This window comes from Natrix helvetica (assembly GCF_964273705.1).
Source record: "Natrix helvetica genome assembly, chromosome: Z".
Classification (NCBI taxonomy): Eukaryota; Metazoa; Chordata; class Lepidosauria; order Squamata; family Natricidae; genus Natrix; species Natrix helvetica.
The window spans coordinates 80,409,915-80,432,004 of record NC_138554.1 but is presented as its reverse complement, the minus strand read 5'-3'; the positions used below and the strand labels follow the sequence as shown (position 1 = coordinate 80,432,004).

Genomic DNA, 22,090 nt, shown 5'->3' with positions numbered 1-22,090 from the left:
AGCTTGACCCCATTTAAAGTTATGTTTGGGCAGGACTTTGTACTGATTCCTGAGTTACCTCAAGAGAAACCACAAATTTTGTCCCTCTCCGAATGGAGTGATGAACTTCGCCAATTTTGGGCCATGACCCACAAGGCGTTGGAAGCTGCTCACTGGGCACACAAGAAACAGGCTGATAAAAAGAGGGTGAAGCCAAAAGAGTACAAAGTGGGGGATCGCATGTTTTTATCCACCAAATCTCTGCGAACCACCCAAAAATCGAAAAAACTGGGACCAAAGTATGTCGGTCCTTTCCCTATTGTGAAAATCATTAATCCTATTTCTGTATGATTGGAGTTACCAAAGCATCTTAAGCGGGTTTATTCTGTGTTTCATGTGAACCTGTTGAAGCCAGAGCACACTTCTTCCTCTACCTGCACCCCCTGCTCCTCTTCTTATTGAGGGAGAGCAGCATTTTGAAGTTAAAGAAATCTTGGACTCCAGGAAACATAGGAATTGAATTCAGTATCTAGTGTCCTGGAAACATTTTCCCCCACTCCCAGACTGAATGGGTGGATAAATCTCATGTTAGGGCTCCTAGACTTTTACAGAAGTTCTACGGCAAGTACCCTGATAAGCCTTGATAATATTTGAATGTACATATTTTATGTTGTCTTTTATATTGTTTTATTTTCTTGCAGGGATGATTTCTCTTCCTGAAGGAGGGCCGGATGTCAGTCTCTGCTTCTCAATTTGTTTTTGGCTGCCATTGAAACGGGGGGGGGGCTGGTATTTGGGAGGGGAAGATTTGGTTCAGGAGAGATTGTTAAAAGGGAGTTTTGTTCTCACCATCTATTGCACATGCTGAAGACTGGTGTTTAGAGTTGGTCAAGGCCAACCGTCCTGCATATCAACCTGACGATGCTCCTTGGAGATGAAACCCACATGACACCTGAGGGATTTGCTGGTTGGACAATGGGATGGGGGTTACCGGGGGAAGGGGTTGGACAAATATTGATATGTATGATTTCATGCGCTTTTGCCTCAGATCTTGCTTTACTTAGCTGCTATCTTTTCATAGCCAGTAAAAAATACTCTTAATTCTGCAAAATGGAGTTAAGTGGTTTCTTTCTTGGTTGCTGAGGGAGGCCGGCTTGACGTCTCCTCTCTTTCCACACCTTCCTTCTCTCCTATCTCTCCCTCCCTTCTACTTCGCTCTCTCCTGTCTCCTTTCTCTCTCTTTCCCATTCTTTATCTCCCTTCAATTCTCTATTTTATGTGGTGTGTTTCCACCATTTAGCAAACCCCATTTATTATCATTGTCATTAATAATTATATTCCCAAAGAAAAATAAAAAATATTATTTTCCACATTGCTAGTTTTTCTTTTCAAGGTATACCTTTATATGAATTCCATTTGTTTTCTCCCCACCCTATCCCCCGTAACAACCTCTTTTTTTGGACGCAGCGCAAGACGGATTCAAATTTCCCACTATCCTCATAATACTGTTACATACTTATACATCATTAAGCACCCATAATTTTATCTCATCTTGTGATTTTAACAATATATTATTAGGCGTATTCCCTTCCATTTATTTTTAAAGAATCTTAAATTCCAATCTCTGAACTTCTCCTTTCTCTTTCTGCTGTTTATATGTCTTTTCCCCCCAAACTTTTTGCTGTACCTTCGTCGTATCCTCTTCAGGATTTCCTTTTGTCTCCTCAGCCTGTTTTCCCTTTTTCTTTTCTTATTATATTTTCCCCCTGTAATGAACTCTTTTCTTTCTTTCATCGTGCTGCCTGTCTGCTCCATTCTTTTCTCTTCTTTTCCTTTCTTTTGTTTTTTTAATTAGGGCATGCTCTTCCCTTTACTTTGTGTCCCTATTAAATCCAAGGAGATCCTTTCTTCCACAGTCATTACTTATAGTTCATATTAGATTATACATTTTAAATAAAAAAAATTGTATATCTTACTATCAATGTACTACAATTCTCATTTAACTACAATTATTTGAACGTGCTTTTACCTCAAATCATTCATACTTAAAGACCCAACCACATAATGGCATTCATTAGCTATTTCAAAAATCCTCCAATAACATTACACCTTTATGACATATCCTAAGTAAAAGTCAATTAATAAAATTTCTAAATCTTCCCCCCCTTTTTGCCCCCCAACTCGCTGTTTAGAATTTGTATCCAAGTTGCTTTTGCCAATACCAGAGCATGTATATATTATTAAACAATATCCATTGACATTTCCTTGTTGTTATTATAATTGGCTAAAATCATTTACTATTTATATCCCACCTCCTCTCATCAAACCCAAAAAACATTACACCTTTATGACAAGATCTAAATAAAAGTTTCTTAATAAAATTTATAGGTCTTTTTCCCAGATCGCAATTTGCAATTTATATCCAAATTTCTTTTACTAGTTTACCAGTACATGTGTATATCATTAAGCTGTATCCATTATCATTTCATTATTGTTATTATAGTTAATTATTTGTTGACAAATAAACATTTAATAACAATCTAAAACAGTCTAAGAATTACTAAATTCCTACTTATTGATCACCAAAATTAGCTAATTTTTTATTTTCAATTTTCATTGTCAACCTGTATCCTTCCAGTAACAAAACAGTGTTATCTCTCTTGCCAATTGTGGTGTCAGTCTTCTTTTTATCTCCTTTATAAGGTTTTTAGAGACTTCTCTCTGCACTTTGTTGCTTGAAGGAACTCTCAGGTAATCTCGTTGCCCTCCAGCTGTTATTAAAATTAGCTTATCTTTGGTTGTCAATCGTGCTTCTGCAAAAAATTATCTTCTTAAATCCATCATCATTACCCTTTTTTCCCCTTCTGTATCTTGGAATCTGGGGTAGAGCTCCAGTTTGTCAAATTCCTTTTTCCATATTCCTTTCGTTCCACTTTCACCCACATTTGCTATTGTCTTGTCTTTATCTTCTATGTGTCAGCATTCTAAATACCATGCATGAAATCAATCAGACACCAAGGCAGAATCATCCTTAAAGTTCCAATTTAATCATACAGGCAAGTTAGCACGTCTATGGAATTCCAACTCTGATCTTCTTCCTGGAATTCCACCCAGTTGAACGTTCATGATCTTATCCCCCCACCCACAAATCCATCACATGTTCCAATCATCATCTTCCACGTTGGCATCTACACCCCTCTGCTTCCGGTCAGGTGTCGAGGTGCGGAGACAAAAGATGACCTTGAGCTTCTAGAAAGAATGACAACAACACATTCCACAATTCTACTCCTTTCTATTCCCCCCTCCCAACTACTACACTAGTGAAACAGCATAGGAAAATAATAGAAAGTGTGGCAGGCCAAAGATCCTAAAAGAAACATAACTACAGGCCTGAAAGGTGGCCTCTCCTCAGAAGAAAAATGTTTCCTGAAAAGAGAATAACATAAAAGTTAACATAACACAATTAACCACCTCTTCTCCACCCAGGGAGACCCTTGGACTTATCGGGAAACTTCTCATGGTATTGCTTTACTAACTTCTCCACTTTTAGGTTCCCACTGTTCACCCAAGTAGCTTCAGATAAAGAGTAACCCTTCCAATGCACTAAGTACTGCAAGCGACCCCTATTCAGCCTGGAGTCTACGATTTTTTTCCACCTCAGATTGTGTTTCCCCTTCTATCACTACAGGAGGAGATTGAGCTTGGGTGGATGCTCTTATGTTAGACTCAATTACTGGGTTCAACAAGCTACAATGAAATTCTGGGTCAATTTTCCCTAGACTTCTGGGGCAGACTGAGTTGAACTGTAACTGGGTTAACTATCTTCACTATTGGGAATGGACCTAGAAATTTTGGACCCAATTCCTTACTAGGCATTCCTAATCTTATGTATTTGGTAGATACAAAAACTTTGTCCCCCACACGGAAGGGGTTTTGGAGTGAGCAATGTTGATCAGCTTGCTTCTTGTAGGCTTCTGCCGCCTCTGCTAGAGCCTTCTTCATATTCTCCCATCTGCTCTTTAGCATGTCCATCCATTCATTCAAAGACATGGAGGAAGGAGGTTCTCTAGGCAACTCAGGCATGGCAACAACTTCCATGCCACTGGTAATCTGGAAACCCACTAATCCTGTGCTGCTGTGGACCGCATCGTTGTATGCCACTTCGACGAAGGGTAGCAAGTCCGACCAGTTGTCTTGTTGATAGTCCACAAAACACTGGATGTATTGTTCCACCACCACATTGACTCTCTGCTGCGCAGTTCATGCTGGGATGAACCTCTGAGCTCAGTTCTTGTGGATCTCAGGACCTCTCAGGACCTCTCTCCAGAACTTGGCTGTGAACTGGACTCCGCGGTCTGAAATGATCCTCTTGAGTACACCGTGCAGGTGATAAATGTGTTTCACAAACATTTTTGCTAATTCGTTTGCGGATAGCAATCCTGAGCAAGCAATGAAGTGTGCTTGCTTAGAAACCAGATCAATAACTGTCCAGATTACTTTGTTCCCACTGCTGTCTGGGAGTTCCACAATGAAATCAATTGTGACCTCTTCCCATGGTCGGTTAAGGCTCTCTGCTGCAGGTGTTGCAGGTTCTGGGCTCTTGGATTCAATCATACACGGCTGCCCCTTTTTCTCCTCCGAGGCCTTCCCCATGGTAGGACTCTTTATCACCTTTGTCACCTTAAGTTGGGGATCCTCTTCCAGAGGTTGTTGGCCCAGATGACTCTTCTGTGGTGGCATCTGGGGCCCTCTCTTTACCACCGTGGTGATTGATACACACGTTTGTTCTTCGGCAACTCCCTCCTCCGAGGCCTCCCCCTTGGTAGGACTTTTTGTCACCTTAAGTTGGGGATCCTCTTCCAGAGGTCGTTTGGGCTCTTCTCCCTCCGAGGCCTCCACCTTGGTAGGACTCTTTGTCACCTTAAGTTGGGGATCCTCCTCCAGAGATTGTTTGCCCTCTTCCTCCTCCGAGGCCTCTCCCTTGGTAGGACACTTTGTCACCTTAAGTTGGGGATCCTCTTCCAGAGGTTGATGGCCCAGATGACTCTTTTCTGGTGACATCTGGGGCCTTCTTCTTACTGCTGTGGCAGTTGGTGCACATGTTTGTGGCATTGGGGCTGGAGCCAAGCACTCTGACAATCTGTGGCCAAGTTGACAGCAATGGTGGCATTTTATTGCCCCCCCCCAAAGGAAGGAACCTAGTTTCATCTCTAAACTTAGGAACCGTCTCATCGCATTGGACTGCCTTCCATCTTGCAGCTTCCCCCTTAGTAAACCCTTCTTCCCTTGTGGAGATTGCTTCTCTGTAGGAAGGTGGGGTAAAAACCTTTTGGGGCATTGCAGATGCACCTTGTCCCGCTTCCCATCCTGCAGGCCTCTCTTTGGTAATCCCTTCTTCCATGGTGGAGATTGCTTCTCTGTAGGAAGGTGGGGTAAGAACCAGTTGGGGCATTGCAGGTGCACATTTTCCCGCCATCCAACCTGCAGGCCTCCCTTTGGTAAACCCTTCTTCCATTTTAGAGATTGCTTCTCTGTAGGAAGGTGGGGTAAGAACCTTTTGGGGCATTGCAGGGGAGACTGGAACTGGTGGGGAGGTCAATCCCTCGGTTGGCCACTGCCCAGTTTTCTGCCATGGTGCCATCTGCTGAGGGAGGGCAGGTGCCCACTGGCATTCCTCACATCCATGACCTGGGGTTAAGACCCATCCTGGGGTTGCCTGCTTCACAGGTTGCAGTTCAACCAACGATGGCTGGCTAGGGGGTTTTATGTGCCAAGGACCCTCCTGTTGGCTTGGAGGAGTTATGGGCCAAGTAGGTGCCCTCTGCTGGCTTGGAGCATTTTCCCATGTTGATGGCAAAGGAGGTGCCCAGTGGCATCTTCCCCATCCATACTCTGGGAAGAAAACCCATTCTGGTGGTGCTTCACTCACAATCTGCAGCCCAATTTGTGGTTGCTGGTAAGTGAAAGATGCTGGCCAAATTCCTTCTTGCTGGCTGGGTTGGAATTTCCATTTTGATAGGGAATCTGTCTCCCACTCAGTTGCTGGGTAGTAAGTCATTTCATTTATCGCTGTCTGGAAGGAGTCAAAATCTCCACTCCAGTTTTTTTTTCCAAGCCTTGCTTCCAAATTGGGGGGAAGGAGGGGGAGCATACACTCACGTTTAGTTGTCCGAGCTGGTCCGGGAAGCCCATCAGAGATGATTGCATGGGGATGGCGTGGATCTCCATTCCTTTCATCTTCTAACCGGGTGTAGAAAAAGTCTTTTCCAGCCCCCTCCGTCCTCTTCCTGATGCAATAAATCTTGAAGCAGATTCCTTTGCCTTTGAAGATAGCAAGAAGCATCAGCTCTCAGCTTCTTATCACCAAAAGCTTACTCATAATTGTTCGCTGATATTTTACGCTGTCTCGGTCAGCGTTGGGAATTCAGCACCCCCTCACCAGCCCCCTCCCCCCGTGCAAAAGGAGGGTGCTGGTGCTTTATTTTAAAGGGAGAGTTGGAATAATGTCAGCGTTCTAAATACCATGCATGAAATCAATCAGACACCAAGGCAGAATCATCCTTAAAGTTCCAATTTAATCATACAGGCAAGTTAGCACGTCTATGGAATTCCAACTCTGATCTTCTTCCTGGAATTCCACCCAGTTGAAAGTTCATGATCTTATCCCCCTACCCACAAATCCATCACATGTTCCAATCATCATCTTCCACGCTGGCATCTACACCCCTCTGCTTCCGGTCAGATGTCGAGGTGCAGAGACAAAAGATGACCTTGAGCTTCTAGAAAGAATGACAACAACACATTCCACAATTCTACCCCTTTCTATTCCCCCCTCCCAACTACTACACTAATGAAACAGCATAGGAAAATAATAGAAAGTGTGGCAGGCCAAAGATCCTAAAAGAAACATAACTACAGGCCTGACACTATGTCTTCATTCTCCCCTTTAATTTTTGGAGCTCCAACTCATTTTTCCAACTTCTTCGTAATTCTCCCATATCCTTCCAATTGATTTTGAATTCCAACCAATATATTTTGGAATTTTAAGGTTTCCTTATCTGAATATTGATCCATGTTTCCAAAAAAGAAGGAAAAGAAAAAAAACTAGTCGCCACTGCCACTCTAGCCTTCCAGGCCTGTTTTATTTTTTTATTTTAGGTTGACCTAAACACAAGTTCTTTTATGCTCTTCAAAGGAAAAAGGTTCTGTTTTTCCCCCCTTTCTCTCCCCTGCCAAAATAGTTCTCAAAAGCACCTGCGAAAACAATTTGTGCCCTTGGCTCTTTATCAGTTTCTGTAAACAAATTGCAAACCCTTCAGCTATAAAGGGGAAGCCAGACTCCATTTCTTTTAGCATTTGGAGAAGGCAGAAGCACAAAGAAAAATACAACTTAATCTGTGACGCACGGTCATCCAAGGAGAAATCCACATCCCACACACAGAGCATCTCTAGAGGAGGAGCTTCCGGCAATGGCGGTCGCCTCTTGAGCTCCGGGAGACGCTATAGAGCTCCAACGGGGCAATGGGTGCTGTTCCCGGCCCTCGTTCCACCGGAGGGCCGAGAGTCGGACTCATAGACCACCCAGGCTGGTTTCGGACGTATTTTGGTCCGCCAGGGTGGTCGCGGTGATCGAGGGGAGGTCACAGAAGATCGACGTAAGGCAGGAAGAGGCTGGGGAGTGCGAGCAGGAGAGGAATGGCGGCGACGCAACAGCGTTCAGCGTTTGGCGTGCGCGCCGGCAGAGGAGACAAGCGGAGCGACAGAGCGGCCGGCAGAGAGGCGAGACAGCCGATTAGGAAAGGCTGAAAGAAGATCTGCTTGTAAAATGCCTCTGCCAAGGACCTTGCCGAGGCTTTTGCTGAGGCTTCTTATCATCCTCTGGCAGCTCCCGGTGACTCCTGGAGGCCGGCGCTGTTGGGAAGACGCCGGAAGACCAACGCCTGGAACATAGGAACGCTGGGTGAGCACTGGGTGAGAGCCTGGACTACTGGACCCTTCAGGTGGGAGCCAGGACAGAGTGGGAGAGGATGGTGGTTATGGTGGTTGAGGGGGCCTGGATCATCTGAGGCCTCTGGAAGATCTGGCCTAGGGCCATGGACTGGGCCTATGACCATGGAGAGGCTGGAAGGCTGCCTGGGAGTATGGTTATCTGGAGCCAAGACTGCCCCCCCACCCACCCACCAAGGACCCTGAATCTCTGCTCCTGAGCTTATCCCCACCTAGGACCACCTAAGATCATGGAGGGTTATCACCAACTTTACAGCTGGGGCTATCACCCATTTTTCTACCGTTTTTACCATCATCGCCACATCCATCTAATCTTATCATCTAGACATCTGCTTCCCCCCCCACTCATTACTGAAGAATTATCCAGGACAATGCCTCTTACCCCCCACATTGACATTGACTTATGGGACTAATGCCTTTTACCTCCCCCCCATACTGACTTATTTTTACCATCTACAGCACCTTAACCCCTACTGGAATTTTGTTGATAATAACTTATTCGAGGTTAGACTTGCTCCGCCTGCGGGAGGCCCCTCTCTCGCAGGTTTGGCCCTTGGCTCTTTCAAGGGCCCGCCTCGAGGACGGGTTCGTGGACCCCGAGAGGTGGAGGAAACGGAAGCTAAGGGGATTTTTAGTAAAATGTTTTTTATCTTTTTTAGGGGGTTCCAGGGTGGGGGGGAGGGCTAATCAGACCGGGAGGAGAGCCAGTGCCGGACAGACAGGTGAGTCCAGGAAGGACGGGGATGCGGTGGAGGGGGGGAATATAAAGGTCACTAGAGCAGAGGGTTGTCCTATCACAACGGTCGTGGGGAGGAGGGGATGCGAGGACAGGATAAGATCCCAAGGTCGGTTGGGAGACCGTGGCTGCTGGCTACGCCCGGTCGCTTGTACCAACCCCTGCAGTCTAGGTGGACAGGTGCTACAGAGCCAGGGCCTGCGGCTGATGCTTTGCAACGCAAGGTCTGTTACCAACAAGGCCCCCCTCATTAATGAGTTGATCTCAGAGGGGGAGCTAGACCTTGCAGGGATAACGGAGACCTGGTTGGGCCACGAGGGTGGTTTACCCCTCGTGGAAATGTGCCCACCAGGCTTCCGGGCATTCCATCAGCCCCGGGCCCTGGGTAAGGGTGGTGGGGTGGCGGTGGTTATGCGGGAATGTTTAGAGCCGAGGGAGTTCACTGTCCCTCAGATACCCGGGTGTGAGTCCCTTGGTGTGAACTGGGGCCCAGGGAGGCAGTGGGGCTTGCTGATTGTATACTTGGCTCCTCGCTATGCATCAGCAGCCCTGCCCGAGCTCCTCAAGCTAATCTCAGCGACGGCAGTTGAGACTCCCAGACTTTTGGTCATGGGGGACTTCAACTTGCCGTCAACGGGAGCGGCTTCTGAGGTGGCTCGGGAGTTCATGGCTTCCATGACGGCCATGGACCTGACCCAATTAGTGCAGGGCCCCACTCACGAAGGGGGCCACACACTGGACCTCATTTTTGTATCTGAACAGTGGATGAGTGATCTGGGAATAGGGGACTTAGTCATCACGCCCCTGTCATAGTCAGACCACTCATCCCTCCGGCTGGACTTCCCTGGCGCTATCCCCCACCGTGAGGAGGCGGAACCAGACTCTACAAGCTGGTACCGCCCCAGGCACCTGATGGAATCGGATAGATTCCAGACGGAGCTTGGGCCAATACCTGTAGCCTTGTCCCGCTCCCGCTCCGAGGACCTAGTGACTGCCTGGAATAGGGCGACGACTGGGGCCTTGGACCGGGTTGCGCCTTTGCGACCTCTCCTGCGGCATCGATCCACCCGGGCTCCTTGGTTCACTGAGGAGCTAAGGGTGATGAAGCGCCACAGGAGACGTCTAGAGAGCAAGTGGAGGTCCTCACGCTCCGAATCTGACCGAACACAGGTAAGAGCCTATTTGCGGACTTACCTTGTGGCAATAAGAGCGGCCAAGCGCAGACATTGTGCTGCCCTTATTGCGTCCGCGGATAACCGCCCTGCCGCCATGTTTCGGGTGACCCACTCCCTTTTATCGCAGGGGACGCGAGAGACACCCTTACAGGGAAGAGCAGAGGAGTTTGGGGAATATCTTCAGGACAAAATCGATCAGATCCGGAGCGGATGGACCTCCGTCAGTGGACCAGACAAGCCGTCAACAGCGAGTCTTGAGAGACCATTCTGGGAGGAGTTTGACTCTGTTGCCCCCGAGGATTTGGACAGGTTGCGTGGACGACTACGACCCACCACATGTTCAATGGACCCGTGCCCCTCCTGGCTGGTACTGGCAGCCTGGGAGGTGACACGAGGCTGGCTTCTGGGCCTGGTGAACGCCTCATTGGGTGAGGGTTACTTACCAACCGCCTTGAAAGAGGCGGTGGTGAGACCCTTGCTCAAGAGACCTTCGCTCGACCCAATGGAGCTAGCTAATTACCGTCCAGTCTCCAACCTCCCCTTCTTGGCGAAGGTTGTTGAGAATGTGGTGGTGCAGCAGTTTCCACGACACCTGGACGAATCTGACTATCTAGACCCACGCCAGTCCGGCTTCCGACCCGGGCACAGCACTGAGACAGCCTTGGTCGCGTTGGTTGATGATCTCTGGAGGGCCAGAGATAGGGGTTGTTCCTCTATCCTGGTCCTATTAGACCTCTCGGCGGCTTTTGATACCATTGACCATGGTATCCTATTGCGCCGGTTGGAGGGGATGGGAGTCGGAGGCACCGTTCTGCGGTGGTTCGGCTCCTACCTCTCCGACCGGAAGCAATGTGTGTTGACAGGGGGGCAGAGGTCGTCCCTGAGGCCACTCACTTGTGGGGTGCCGCAGGGGTCGGTCCTCTCACCTCTCCTGTTCAACGCATATGTGAAGCCACTGGGTGAGATCATCCGTGGCTTTGGGGTTGAGTACCACCTGTACGCTGATGACACTCAGCTGTACATTTCAACCCCAAACCACCCCAACGAGGCTGTCGAAGTGATGTCCCGGTGTTTGGAAGCCATCGGGGTCTGGATGGGGGACAACAGACTCAAACTCAACCCCTCCAAGACCGAGTGGCTATGGGTACCGGCACCTCGGTTCAGCCAGCTGACACCATCGCTGGCCATAGGGGGCGAACAACTGTCCCCTGTGGAGCGGGCGCGCAATTTGGGCGTCCTCCTTGATGCCCAGCTGTCACTGGAGGACCATGTGGCAGCAGTGGCAAGGGGGGCGTTCCATCAGGTTCGCCTGGTGCACCAATTGCGCCCCCTACTGGACCGGAGTGCCCTGCGCACGGTCACTCATGCGCTGGTGACGTCTCACCTGGACTACTGCAATGCCCTCTACATGGGGCTTCCCTTGGGACGCATCCGGAGACTGCAGCTAGTTCAGAACGCAGCCGCGCGGGTTATCATGGGGAGTACACGTTACTCCCATGTAACACCGCTCCTGCGCGAGCTGCACTGGCTACCTGTGGCCTTTCGGGTGCGTTTCAAGGTATTGATCACTATCTTTAAAGCGCTCCATGGCATAGGACCTAGATATCTGCAGGATCGCATCCTACCACACACGTCCCTGCGACCTATTCGCTCACACAGGGAGGGACTCCTCCTGGTGCCGTCCGCTAGGCAGTGTCAGCGGGCGACACCTAGGAGTAGGTCCTTCTCTGTGATGGGCCCAACCCTCTGGAATGACCTCCCCCCCGACATTCGAACCACCACCGACCTCCGTTCCTTCCGTCAAAAGTTAAAGACTCACCTATTTCAATCAGCTGGCCTGGCACTTTCTTAGTTTTACCTCCCGGGGATTTATTTTAATTGGGTTTGGGTTTTTAATTGGGGATGTTTTTAGGGTTTTAGAATATATTTATTTCTTGTACAGCCTATCTCCTCCATCCAAATGCATTTAATTGTTTTATGATTGTATTTTTATCTGCATTGACTGTACACCGCCCCGAGTCCCTTTTTGGGAGAGGGGGCGGTCTAGAAATCCAAGAAATAAAATAAATAATAAAAATAAAGTCAGTAAGATCAAAGAGGAAGAAAGAAGAGATATGTTGTTTCAAAAACTCCAGCCTCTGACCTCCGAGTGGAAGTGTTGCTACTTTTCACTCTCTAATATTTATCTCTGGCTTATAGGAAACAAAGTTCTTTAATAAAATTTAATAACAAGTAATAGGAAGAATTGTTAAAATAAAAAGAAAGGTTATAATCCAGAAGTCAAAAAATAAATAGCAAAAGGCAGAAGAAAAAAATTGATCCGTTCACTTTAAGAGGAGAAACGAGAAGTGTTGCGAGCACTTCAATCCACAAAGTATAGTTACAAAGAAAAAAAAGCTTTCCAAAGCAATCCAATATAAGTTAATTTTGCCGCTTAATTCTTTTGCTTAAGGATCTAATTTGGCTTTTTAAAAAGTTTCTTTGGGCAGTTTTTCCCAAAATAGAAAAAATACCTTACCAGATGGACTCATTTTCTCTTTTCACTTCCTTCCTTCCAGAGCTTCCCGACTTCATCAGCCTGGGGCTGCCTATTTACCGTCAGCTTGAAGAGCTTCCCATGGGTCAATCAGGGACTTTGCAGTTTCCCTGAGACCAGCAGGGCTTCATCTTCCTGATCACCGTCTCTGTGGGACAGTTAGTGGCAAAAGTGTCAACGGTGGTCTCGGAGTGTCGAGACCACACGTTGTAACGTCGTGACATTGGCTCCTCCTTTCCCCGGTTGCCTCCAACATTATGACAGACATTTTGTCATGTCTGCCTCCCCCATTGCCAGTTCATAGAGCTAGTCTCTGTCTTTCGAGGAACCAGTTTCTTCCCTCTTGGCTGTTTGAGACACCACTCTTTTTTTTACTTTCTCTCCAAGAAGGCTCTGGTCTAAAATACCCCCCAGCGAGATCACTTCCAGGCCCTGCAGGCGACGGATGTTTCATCTGCCGTTTGTCTTCTCGGTGGGCTCCTTTTGGAGCACAGGAGACCTTGGAGGGGACTCCTGCCGTAGGGGCGGCTTGCTGGAGCCCCCCAGACTCGGCGGCAGCCGGCGGGGTTTTTTCCAGCTTTGCCCCAGGAGCTGGGGTGCAGAAGGGGGGCATGTTTGCCTCTTCACCTAATGGATTCCGGAGGAAACAAGCTACTCAAAGGAAAAGTGGCTGAAATGTTGGCTGTGGAGGATCCTTCCTAATCTCTTCAATTATTGGTAATGGATAAGCAGCAGGCTATCGTAAGTTTTTGTTCAATCTATTTTAAGCCGAAGATTGGAGGGGGGAGTTTTTCTTTTCTAACCCCCCCTCGAACAAAGTGGCATTCAAACGTTCTCTCTCCACTCTGGAATGGAGAGAGAACAAAGGCTGACTTGCCACTTGAATTAACTATGTGAGAAAGACTAAAATCACAGTTGCAAGAGTGTTTGCTGAGCTGTTTTTAAAAAATTAAAACTTTTGCTCTTCTCCCTGCGGAAAGGAGGAGTCGAAATGGCTCCCCTCCGCTCTCTTTTTTGTACTTAGAAATGAAGTCTGCTTTTTGAAACCACCCTGGGGAAAAAAGAAATGATTTCTGGCATCTTTTAATACCTCCCCCGAGGGTGCTCCGGACATCTTCTGCTTCATGGACCTTCTGGATTTGATTATTTGGTTTTTCCCTTCTTGCTGTACCTCTGTGTCTTGGAACAGTGAAGGAGAACTGACTCTTTACTTTCGGATTTGCGTGTTGCCCTGGATCATGTGCAGTTGTAGAAGAAATTCATTGAAGAAATCCAGAACTGCAATCTTAATTGGTATAGTTTCTCAATGAGAATCAGGCATTATACTGTTTGACTCTGATAATACTGTCCTCAGCTGTAAAAAAAATTGTGAGTTAAGGTACAATTTATATATAATTCAGACAAATCTGAACACAAACCCAAACTCTGGCTTAGATATGTTGATGACATTTTCGTGATTTGGCCACACGGGAAAGAAAAACTGGACAAGTTCCTCACACATCTCAACAGCCTACACCCCAAAATACAATTCACCATGGAAATAGAAGCAAACAACCAACTTCCCTTTCTGGATGTCCTAATCTACAAAAACCCCAATGGCTCCCTAGGACACACCATCTACCAGAAAAAAACACACACCAACCGCTACTTAAATGCACAATCCCACCACCACCCTGCACAGAACAACTCTGTAGCCAAGACCCTCATCTCCAGAACCAAACACCTAGCCGACAAAGACCACCTGAAAACTGAATTACACAAACTCACAAATGTATTAATCTCCAATGGATTCCAAAGAAACAATCACCAACCTAATCCAAAAGGAGACTCCCCCAAAAAACCAAGACACAGAACAGGACAATGGCATCACCCTCCTCCCTTACATCAAAGGCACCACAGATAAAATCAGCAAAATTCTCCACAAGCACAATATCAGGACAGCCTTCACCACTGACCAAAAAATAGCCAACATCTTAAGAAACCCCAAAGACAAAATCCAGCTAGAAAACCAAAGAGTCTACAAAAGACCATGCAAAATCTGCCCGGCAATATATATAGGACAAACAAACAGGAGGATAAATGCACGCATCACAGAACACAAGAACGCAGTAAGAAAAAAAGAAAAAACTTCCTCCCTTTTCCAGCACTTTAAAGCTACAGGACATGAAATCAACTTTGAAGGAGCCAGGTTAATCTCCAAAACAGAACACCTCAACAAGAGAATAATTATGGAAGCCATTGAAATAGAGAAACACCCCCACAACATGAATAAACGTGATGATACCTCCCACCTACCAAACATCTGGAAATCAGCCCTAGCCAATAAACGAACACCACCCACCACCCAAGCCATTACAATACAAAACAACAATGCACACACAGCCAGCACCAATCAGCACCAATCTACCAATCATGATACAACCACACAACCAATCATTCCACTTACTGAAACAAAGCCAGCACCCCATCCCCTCCCACCAAGATTTACAGAAAGACGGCAGCTCCGTTCCCATTTTAAGCCAAAGCTTAAAGATGGCAGGTGAGATCTTGCCGAAACGTTGCAAAGACAATCTCAATCTTACATGGGAAAAGACCCGAATACAACAAAACCAGCATATATATATATATATATATACATACATACATACATACATACATACATACATACATACTTACATACATACATACATACATATATACACACACACACACACACACACACACACATGCATGTGTGTGTTGTATTTGTACTGATAAATTAATAAAGGGAGACTAGTATAGATCTATTTCGAGCTAATTAGCTCTCATCAGCTAGCCATACCCTTACTGGGATTTGAACCTGGGCTGTATTATAGCTTAGGCAGGAGTCTTAGCCACTAAGCCACAGGCTCGCCTCCTTATCAGTTGAGCCAGGGAAATAGGTATGTATTTGTGTTACAACCCCTGGTATGCCTAAATATGGGAGGAAGGTCACTACTCCCTCTTTCTGTCCTTCAGCTCATCACAGAAGACCATGCAGGCAGAAAACCATATTTTTATTTTTAATGTTGCCTTTTTATATTTGTGTTGTATTTGTACTGATAAATAAATAAAGGGAGACTAGTAAAGATCTATTTCGAGCTAATTAGCTCTCATCAGCTAGCCATACCCTTACTGGGATTAGGCATACCAGGGGTTGTAACACAAATACATACCTATTTCCCTGGCTCAACTGATAAGGAGGCGAGCCTGTGGCTTAGTGGCTAAGACTCCTGTCTAAGATATAATACAGCCCAGGTTCAAATCCCAGTAAGGGTATGGCTCGCTGATGACAGCTAATTAGCTCGAAATAGATCTATACTAGTCTCCCTTTTTTATTTATCAGTACAAATACAACACAAATATAAAAAGGCAACATTAAAAATAAAAATATGGTTTTCTGCCTGCATGGTCTTCTGTGATGAGCCGAAGGACAGAAAGAGGGAGTAGTGACCTTCCTCCCATATTTAGGCATACCAGGGGTTGTAACACAAATATATATATATATATATACATATACATAGTACTGGGAATTGTTGATTTCTACAACAAAAATACTCATAAGCAATCTACATCTAGATAATTTGGAGCAAATTTGGCCAAAAATATTGCGGCTCAAAAAAAAAGGTTAAAGTTTGGCTTTTTATATCTCTAGAAGAAAGGGTATGATAAATGTAAAACTTTGTGCATAATAACTTAGCAACACAAAGTTTTCAAATATAAAATTTCATTCTCCCATTGTTTTACAATAGTTTACAAATTGAGTGTAAAGTTGAAATAGGGTAATTTCAGTCTGCTTTTACAAAAAAAGACTTTCTGGAAACTCTGTTAAATTATTCTTATTAGAAAGAGCATGTTTCAACCCCCCTAAAAAAGTAGGGTTGGTTTTTCATCACTGCCTTATAAAGCCCTAAACATAGGTACAAAGTTGAAGACAGTGCTATGGCAATGTCACATGCATTCTATTATTTTTTTGCCTTGTTTGTTTTATATAGACATCGTTATTACTATTCATTACTACTTGAGGTTCAAAACCTTGTGGGGGAATCTGTCCGGTTCCCAAGCTGACAATGGGGCAGCCTATCCTAGATTTCCAAGCCTAAAGTGGGTATCTTATATGTTTCTCAAGCCAAAGTCCATACTGTTCATATGAACTGCCAAATTTCAATGATCGTTTATTTATTATTTAATTTACATGGCACATTCTTTAGCATCACTTCTGGGAATTGATACTGTTGACCTGACATTGTAACTGAAGGCACTAGAAGCACACAAATAAGATGTGGTTCTGGAGACTTCCGGGGTGATGTCACATTGGAGCAGTTATAGGGGAATGAGTCTCTATTCTTTCTGTCTGATTTTTCATGTCTGGAGGTTGTCAGCAGCAAAGCTGGGCCTTGGAGAGGACAGTGATACAGAGGGGAGAATCCAGTGGTGATGAGGAGAAGAGCAATCTCCCATTGCGAAGGGTGGAATCCCTGAAATCTGACATGGAAGAGATCAGCTGTCATGGTTTGGTCATGGCCTCGTCCAAAGATGTTACAGCCTAATTAATGGTGGAGGAAGAAAAAAGTGAAACGCGGCAGAAGTATCGGCGGACAGTGTTAAACAAAGTGAGACACTTCTCCAAGTTGGTGGAATTTACGATAGAGCAATTAAGTGAGTCTCCAAAGAGGGAACAAGCGGCACCTGAACAGTGGGGAGCAGAAAGATGAAGAAGACGGATTACAGAATCTGTAGAGAGTGAAAGTGATTGTGATTGCTGAGTGGAGAATTTCTACTGATTTCTGAGACTGGATCTGCGGTGATATAAATTGAGAGTTTTGTGTGGATGGTGAACTGATTGAGAAATAAAGAAAGAACAGATTCCTTTTGCAATAGAAGAGACGGAGGCGGAAGAAAACAAAGAGAAAGGACAGTGACTGCAATTTGTCTCCTCTGATATCAAAGCCCTGGATTGATCGGAGCAAGCTGCAGTGGAAGACTGGATGTGTTTTCCTCTATAGAGAGAGGAGTCTGCACTGTGACTGGGTTAATAACTCGCATGATTGGGAAAGGCCCAATGGATGGATGGCAACCGACTCAAACTCAACCCCTCCAAGACGGAGTGGCTGTGGGTTCCAGCCCCCCGGTTCAACCAGTTGTTTCCATCTCTGGCCATCGGGGGCGTACAGCTAGCCCCCGTGGAGCGGGCGCGCAATTTGGGCGTCCTCCTGGATACCCAGCTGTCCATGGATGACCATGTGACAGCCGTGGCAAGGGGGGCGTTCCACCAGGTTCGCCTGGTGCGCCAATTGCGCCCCCTATTGGACCGGGATGCCTTATGCACAGTCACTCATGCGCTGGTGACGTCTCATCTGGACTACTGCAATGCTCTCTACATGGGGCTTCCCTTGAGATGCACTCGGAGACTGCAGTTGGTCCAGAATGCGGCCGCGCGGGTGATTATGGGGAGTACTAGGTACTCCCATGTAACACCTCTCCTGCGTGAGCTGCACTGGCTTCCTGTGGTCTATCAGGTGCGTTTCAAGGTTTTGATAACGATCTTTAAAGCGCTCCATGGCACAGGACCTAGTTACCTGCGGGATCGCGTCCTGCCCCATACATCCCTACGACCAATTCGCTCGCACAGAGAGGGACTTCTTCAGGTGCCGTCCACCAAACAGTGTCGGGGGGCGGCGCCTAGGAGCAGAGCCTTCTCTGTGGCGGGCCCAGCCCTGTGGAATGACCTCCCCCCTGATATCAGGATTACCTCTGATCTCTGCTCCTTCCGTGTAAAGCTCAAGACCCACCTCTTCCAATTAGCTGGCCTGGCTCAACCATAGTTTTATCCTATTGCTCCTGACGGGTTTTTTAAATTTTGTAATTTTAACTGAGGGTGTTTTAAATAGTTATTTAATTTTATTGTTATATATATTTTATGAGTGTTACCTCCTCCAGGTACATGTATGTGTATGTGTTTATTTGTATTTGTATATGTATTGTATATATATGTATATTGTATGTGTTTTATTGTACGCCGCCCCGAGTCCTTTCGGAGAGGGTGCGGCTAACAAATTAAATTTCATTCATTCAATTTCATATTTGGGTCCGAGTTTCTTACATGGCAACGACAGCCTGAGATATTTAGTGGAGAGGTATACCCTCTGGCCTACATGGAAAGGTTCTCACACTTTCCGCCTTTTATCAACCCTCTTTTTATATATGGCAAAAAAGTGACATAACGCATCCCTCACCACTTTCCAAACTTTTTGCATCCAGGCTATCCACTCCTGCGAGGTTGTGTCATCGGGATGCACTTGAGGACACTCCGGAATTGGAAAACTCCTGCCCTGGTAAACCCCCTACTTTTGTGCATTGCATTGTTATATGCAACTTCTGCAAAGGGGAGGAGTTCAGCCCAATCGGTCTATTGGTACTGGACATAACATCTTAAGTAGTGCTCCACCATCGCGTTTGCCCTCTCCGCTGTGCCATTCGTCACGGGGTGGAAGGCTGTACTAAGTCCCTGTGAAGACCCCACCATTGCCACGAATCTACCCCAGAACCGGGCAGTAAATTGTACTACCCTGTCTGAAATTATCCTTTTGCGGGTGCCATGGAGTCTATAGACAAGGGTAATAAACAGTTTGGCTAGCTTCCTAGCAGATGGAAGGCTGGTACATGCTACAAAATGAGCCTGCTTAGAGAACAGGTCTATTATCATCCAAATGACCTTGTTCCCTTGGCTGTCTGGTAAATCCAAGATGAAGTCCATGGCTATCTGTTCACATGGCCGAATTGGATTTGCCGCCTTCTGTAAAAGTCCAGTAGGCCGTTCAGGTCGGGCCTTCATAGTAGTGCAAACAACACAACCCCTTATATTTTCCTCTATGTCCCTCTTCATGTGGGGCCACCAGAACTGGCAATTTACTAAATGCAGAGTCTTAAGGAACCCAAAATATCCAGCCGAGCGAATGTCGTGGCAGCGCTGCAGCATAGGCACCCGTACCACACTTGGTACATATAACTTCGAATCCTTCCAGGCAAAGCCCTCTCGCTGTGTTAATAAAGTTTAATTTTCCTGATACCACTGGTCCATTGGGAGTGCTGCTTTGATTGCTCTGGAGAGGTCCTTCCCCTGGGCATATAGGTTTGGTGCTGATGGGGCCTGTTGAGTGGCTAACACCCTAGGCTAGAGGTTGGGATGATAGCCTGTACTAGATCCTCCCTTTTATTATGATACTGTGATTTGTGGGAGAGGGCATCAGCTAAGAAGTTCTTGCCCCTTGTTATATATTTTAATTGGAAGTTGAATCGCCAAAAATACAAGGTCCATCTAACTTGTTTTGGTGACAATCTTCGCGGGATCTGGAAGGCCTATAAATTCTTGTGGTCCGTCCAGACCTTGAAGGGTATCCCTCCCCCTTCTAGTAAATGCCGCCATGTCAACAGGGCCCACCGGACTGCAAACGGCTCCTCCCAAATGGACCAGTTGTGATCGGTCCCTGTCAACTTCCTCGAGGTGTAGGCACATGGCTGTAGGAATCCTTCATTGTTATTTTGTAAGAGGACTGCAGCTACCACCACATCACTGGCATCTGCGGCTTATCTTAATTACCAATATAGCTATAAAAGGTGGTGGGAAGCACAGGGTAGCAGCTCTGACAAACTGTCGGGTTCCGAAGGGTTAATGAAACCAGCCAAACACAGAAACAGTTTGGAATGCAGTTTGTATTCTTTCTTTGGCACGAACTGACCAACAAAGCACTAAGGCAATGAATAAATTGTCAGAGCTGCAACCCTGTGCTTCCCACCACCTTTTATAGCTACATTGATAATTAAGATAAGCCGCACCCCAAACATGCACACACCCATCACCTTGTGACCCAGAGCAAAACCACCCCGCAATTAATCATGGATTGTTAGCATGAATTTCTTCAGTTTGTGTAGGTGGGACGGTGAGTCTTGGCAGCTGGCCCAGTCTTCTCCCCTGAATGGCAGCTCCAGGCCTCTGAGCTGGCCGGAGCTGACACAATATACAGAGCTCCAGGAGAAACTGGGAAAGTTTGAATATAAAATCCAGAAAGAACCTCAAAACCAGGAAGTTAAAGAAGAAAAAGAAATAATTAAACATAGATTAAATTTAATTGCACAAGAAGTGGCCCAGAAAATTAGATCAAGTAGACAAAATTATTTCAAAAAACCAGGGAGATGGCTGGCCTATAAGCAAGAAAAAGAAAAGAAATTAATACAGCAATTAGAGGATGAAGAAGGGGTGATACACCACCAAAAGGAAGGGGAAAAAACATAGCAGTAAGATACCTTCAAACCCTGTATAGCTGAGAGAAAATAGAAGAGGAGGATATTAAAAGATTCCTACAGAAGCGGAACCTTCCAATCTTACTGGAAACAACAAATGAAACACTAAATGAGAGAATAACGAGGCTAGAATTAAAAAGGGCAATCCAAAAACAAAAAAAATAACAAAACCCTGGGTCCGGATGGAGTTCCAGCAGAGTTCTATAAAGAATTGCAAAAATAATTAGAGAACATATTATTAGAAATGTACAATGACAATTCAATTTGAATGAAATATAAAGAATGATTGCAGTAACGCACGAAATTTAATTGTAACATGCTTTCTGGAAGATGTAATGAAGAGTGTTTTTGTGTGTGTTTTCTGTTTAATTAAAACAATAAAAAGAAAGAAATGTACAATGAAGTACTAGAATGAGCTAAGACACCAAAATCTTTGATGGAGGCACTAATAACATTAATTCCCAAAGACAACATTGAAAAACAAAAGATCCAGAATTATAGGCCAATCTGGCTGCTAAATGCTGATTGTAAAATATTTATGACAATAATGGTGGAAAAAATTAGAAATATATTAAACGGAATCATACACCCAGACCAAAATGGATTTCTACAGAGATATAAAAAACAATATACGAATGATAATGGACATATTAGAATACTACAAGATATACTCAGGAAAACAAGCAGCACTGCTATTTATTGATGCACAAAAAGCATTTGATAACCTGAATTGAGATTTTCTTATAAATCAATTAGCAGTAATGAACTTTGGAGAGAAATTTATCAGGATGATCAGAGCAATATATTCTAGTCAGAGGACAAAAATAATACTAAACAGGGAAGCAACTGAAGGTTTCAGCATAACCAAAGAGGTAAGACAGGGATGCCCTCTATCCCCCCTGTTATTTATCCTCTCAATAGAGACATTGATGTTACAAATTAGGCAGAACCAGGACATAAAGAGATTGAAAATTAGAACACAGGAATATAAAGAGCAGGCGTTTGCAGGCGATCTAGCATTTATCAAAGAGGAACCCCTAGAAACTCAACTAATATTATTACAAGACATAAACCAATTCAGTAAAGTAGCAGGGCTTAAAATAAATAAAGAGAAAACTAAAATATTAACTAAGAATCTAACCAAAAGACAAAATGAAAAACTGGATGAGAAGCTGCGAATTTTGAGGGCCAAGAAAATTAAATATTTGGGAATATGTTTATTGGCAAAATGTATTACAATAAAAGAAGAATTACAATAAATTGCTATGACAAATATAAAAAGATTTGGATAATTGGACTAAATTACAAATATCACTAATTGGCAGAATTTCAACAATT

At 45.3% G+C, this 22,090-nt stretch overlaps 1 protein-coding gene across 4 annotated transcripts in view; it reads left to right on the top strand.

Moving 5' to 3' along the window:
- The window catches only part of ARPP21 (cAMP regulated phosphoprotein 21), a 198,099-nt gene that overhangs the window by 111,001 nt on the left and 65,008 nt on the right, over positions 1–22,090 (top strand). The window contains exon 9 of one of the 4 annotated variants that reach the window (XM_081933463.1): positions 681–755. The exons of the other annotated variants lie outside the window; for them this stretch is intronic. Coding sequence (XP_081789589.1) covers positions 681–699 — 19 coding nt within the window. The 3' untranslated portion in view covers positions 700–755. Of the gene's footprint in view, positions 1–680; positions 756–22,090 lie in introns of those variants that run through there. 4 annotated transcript variants of the gene reach the window in all.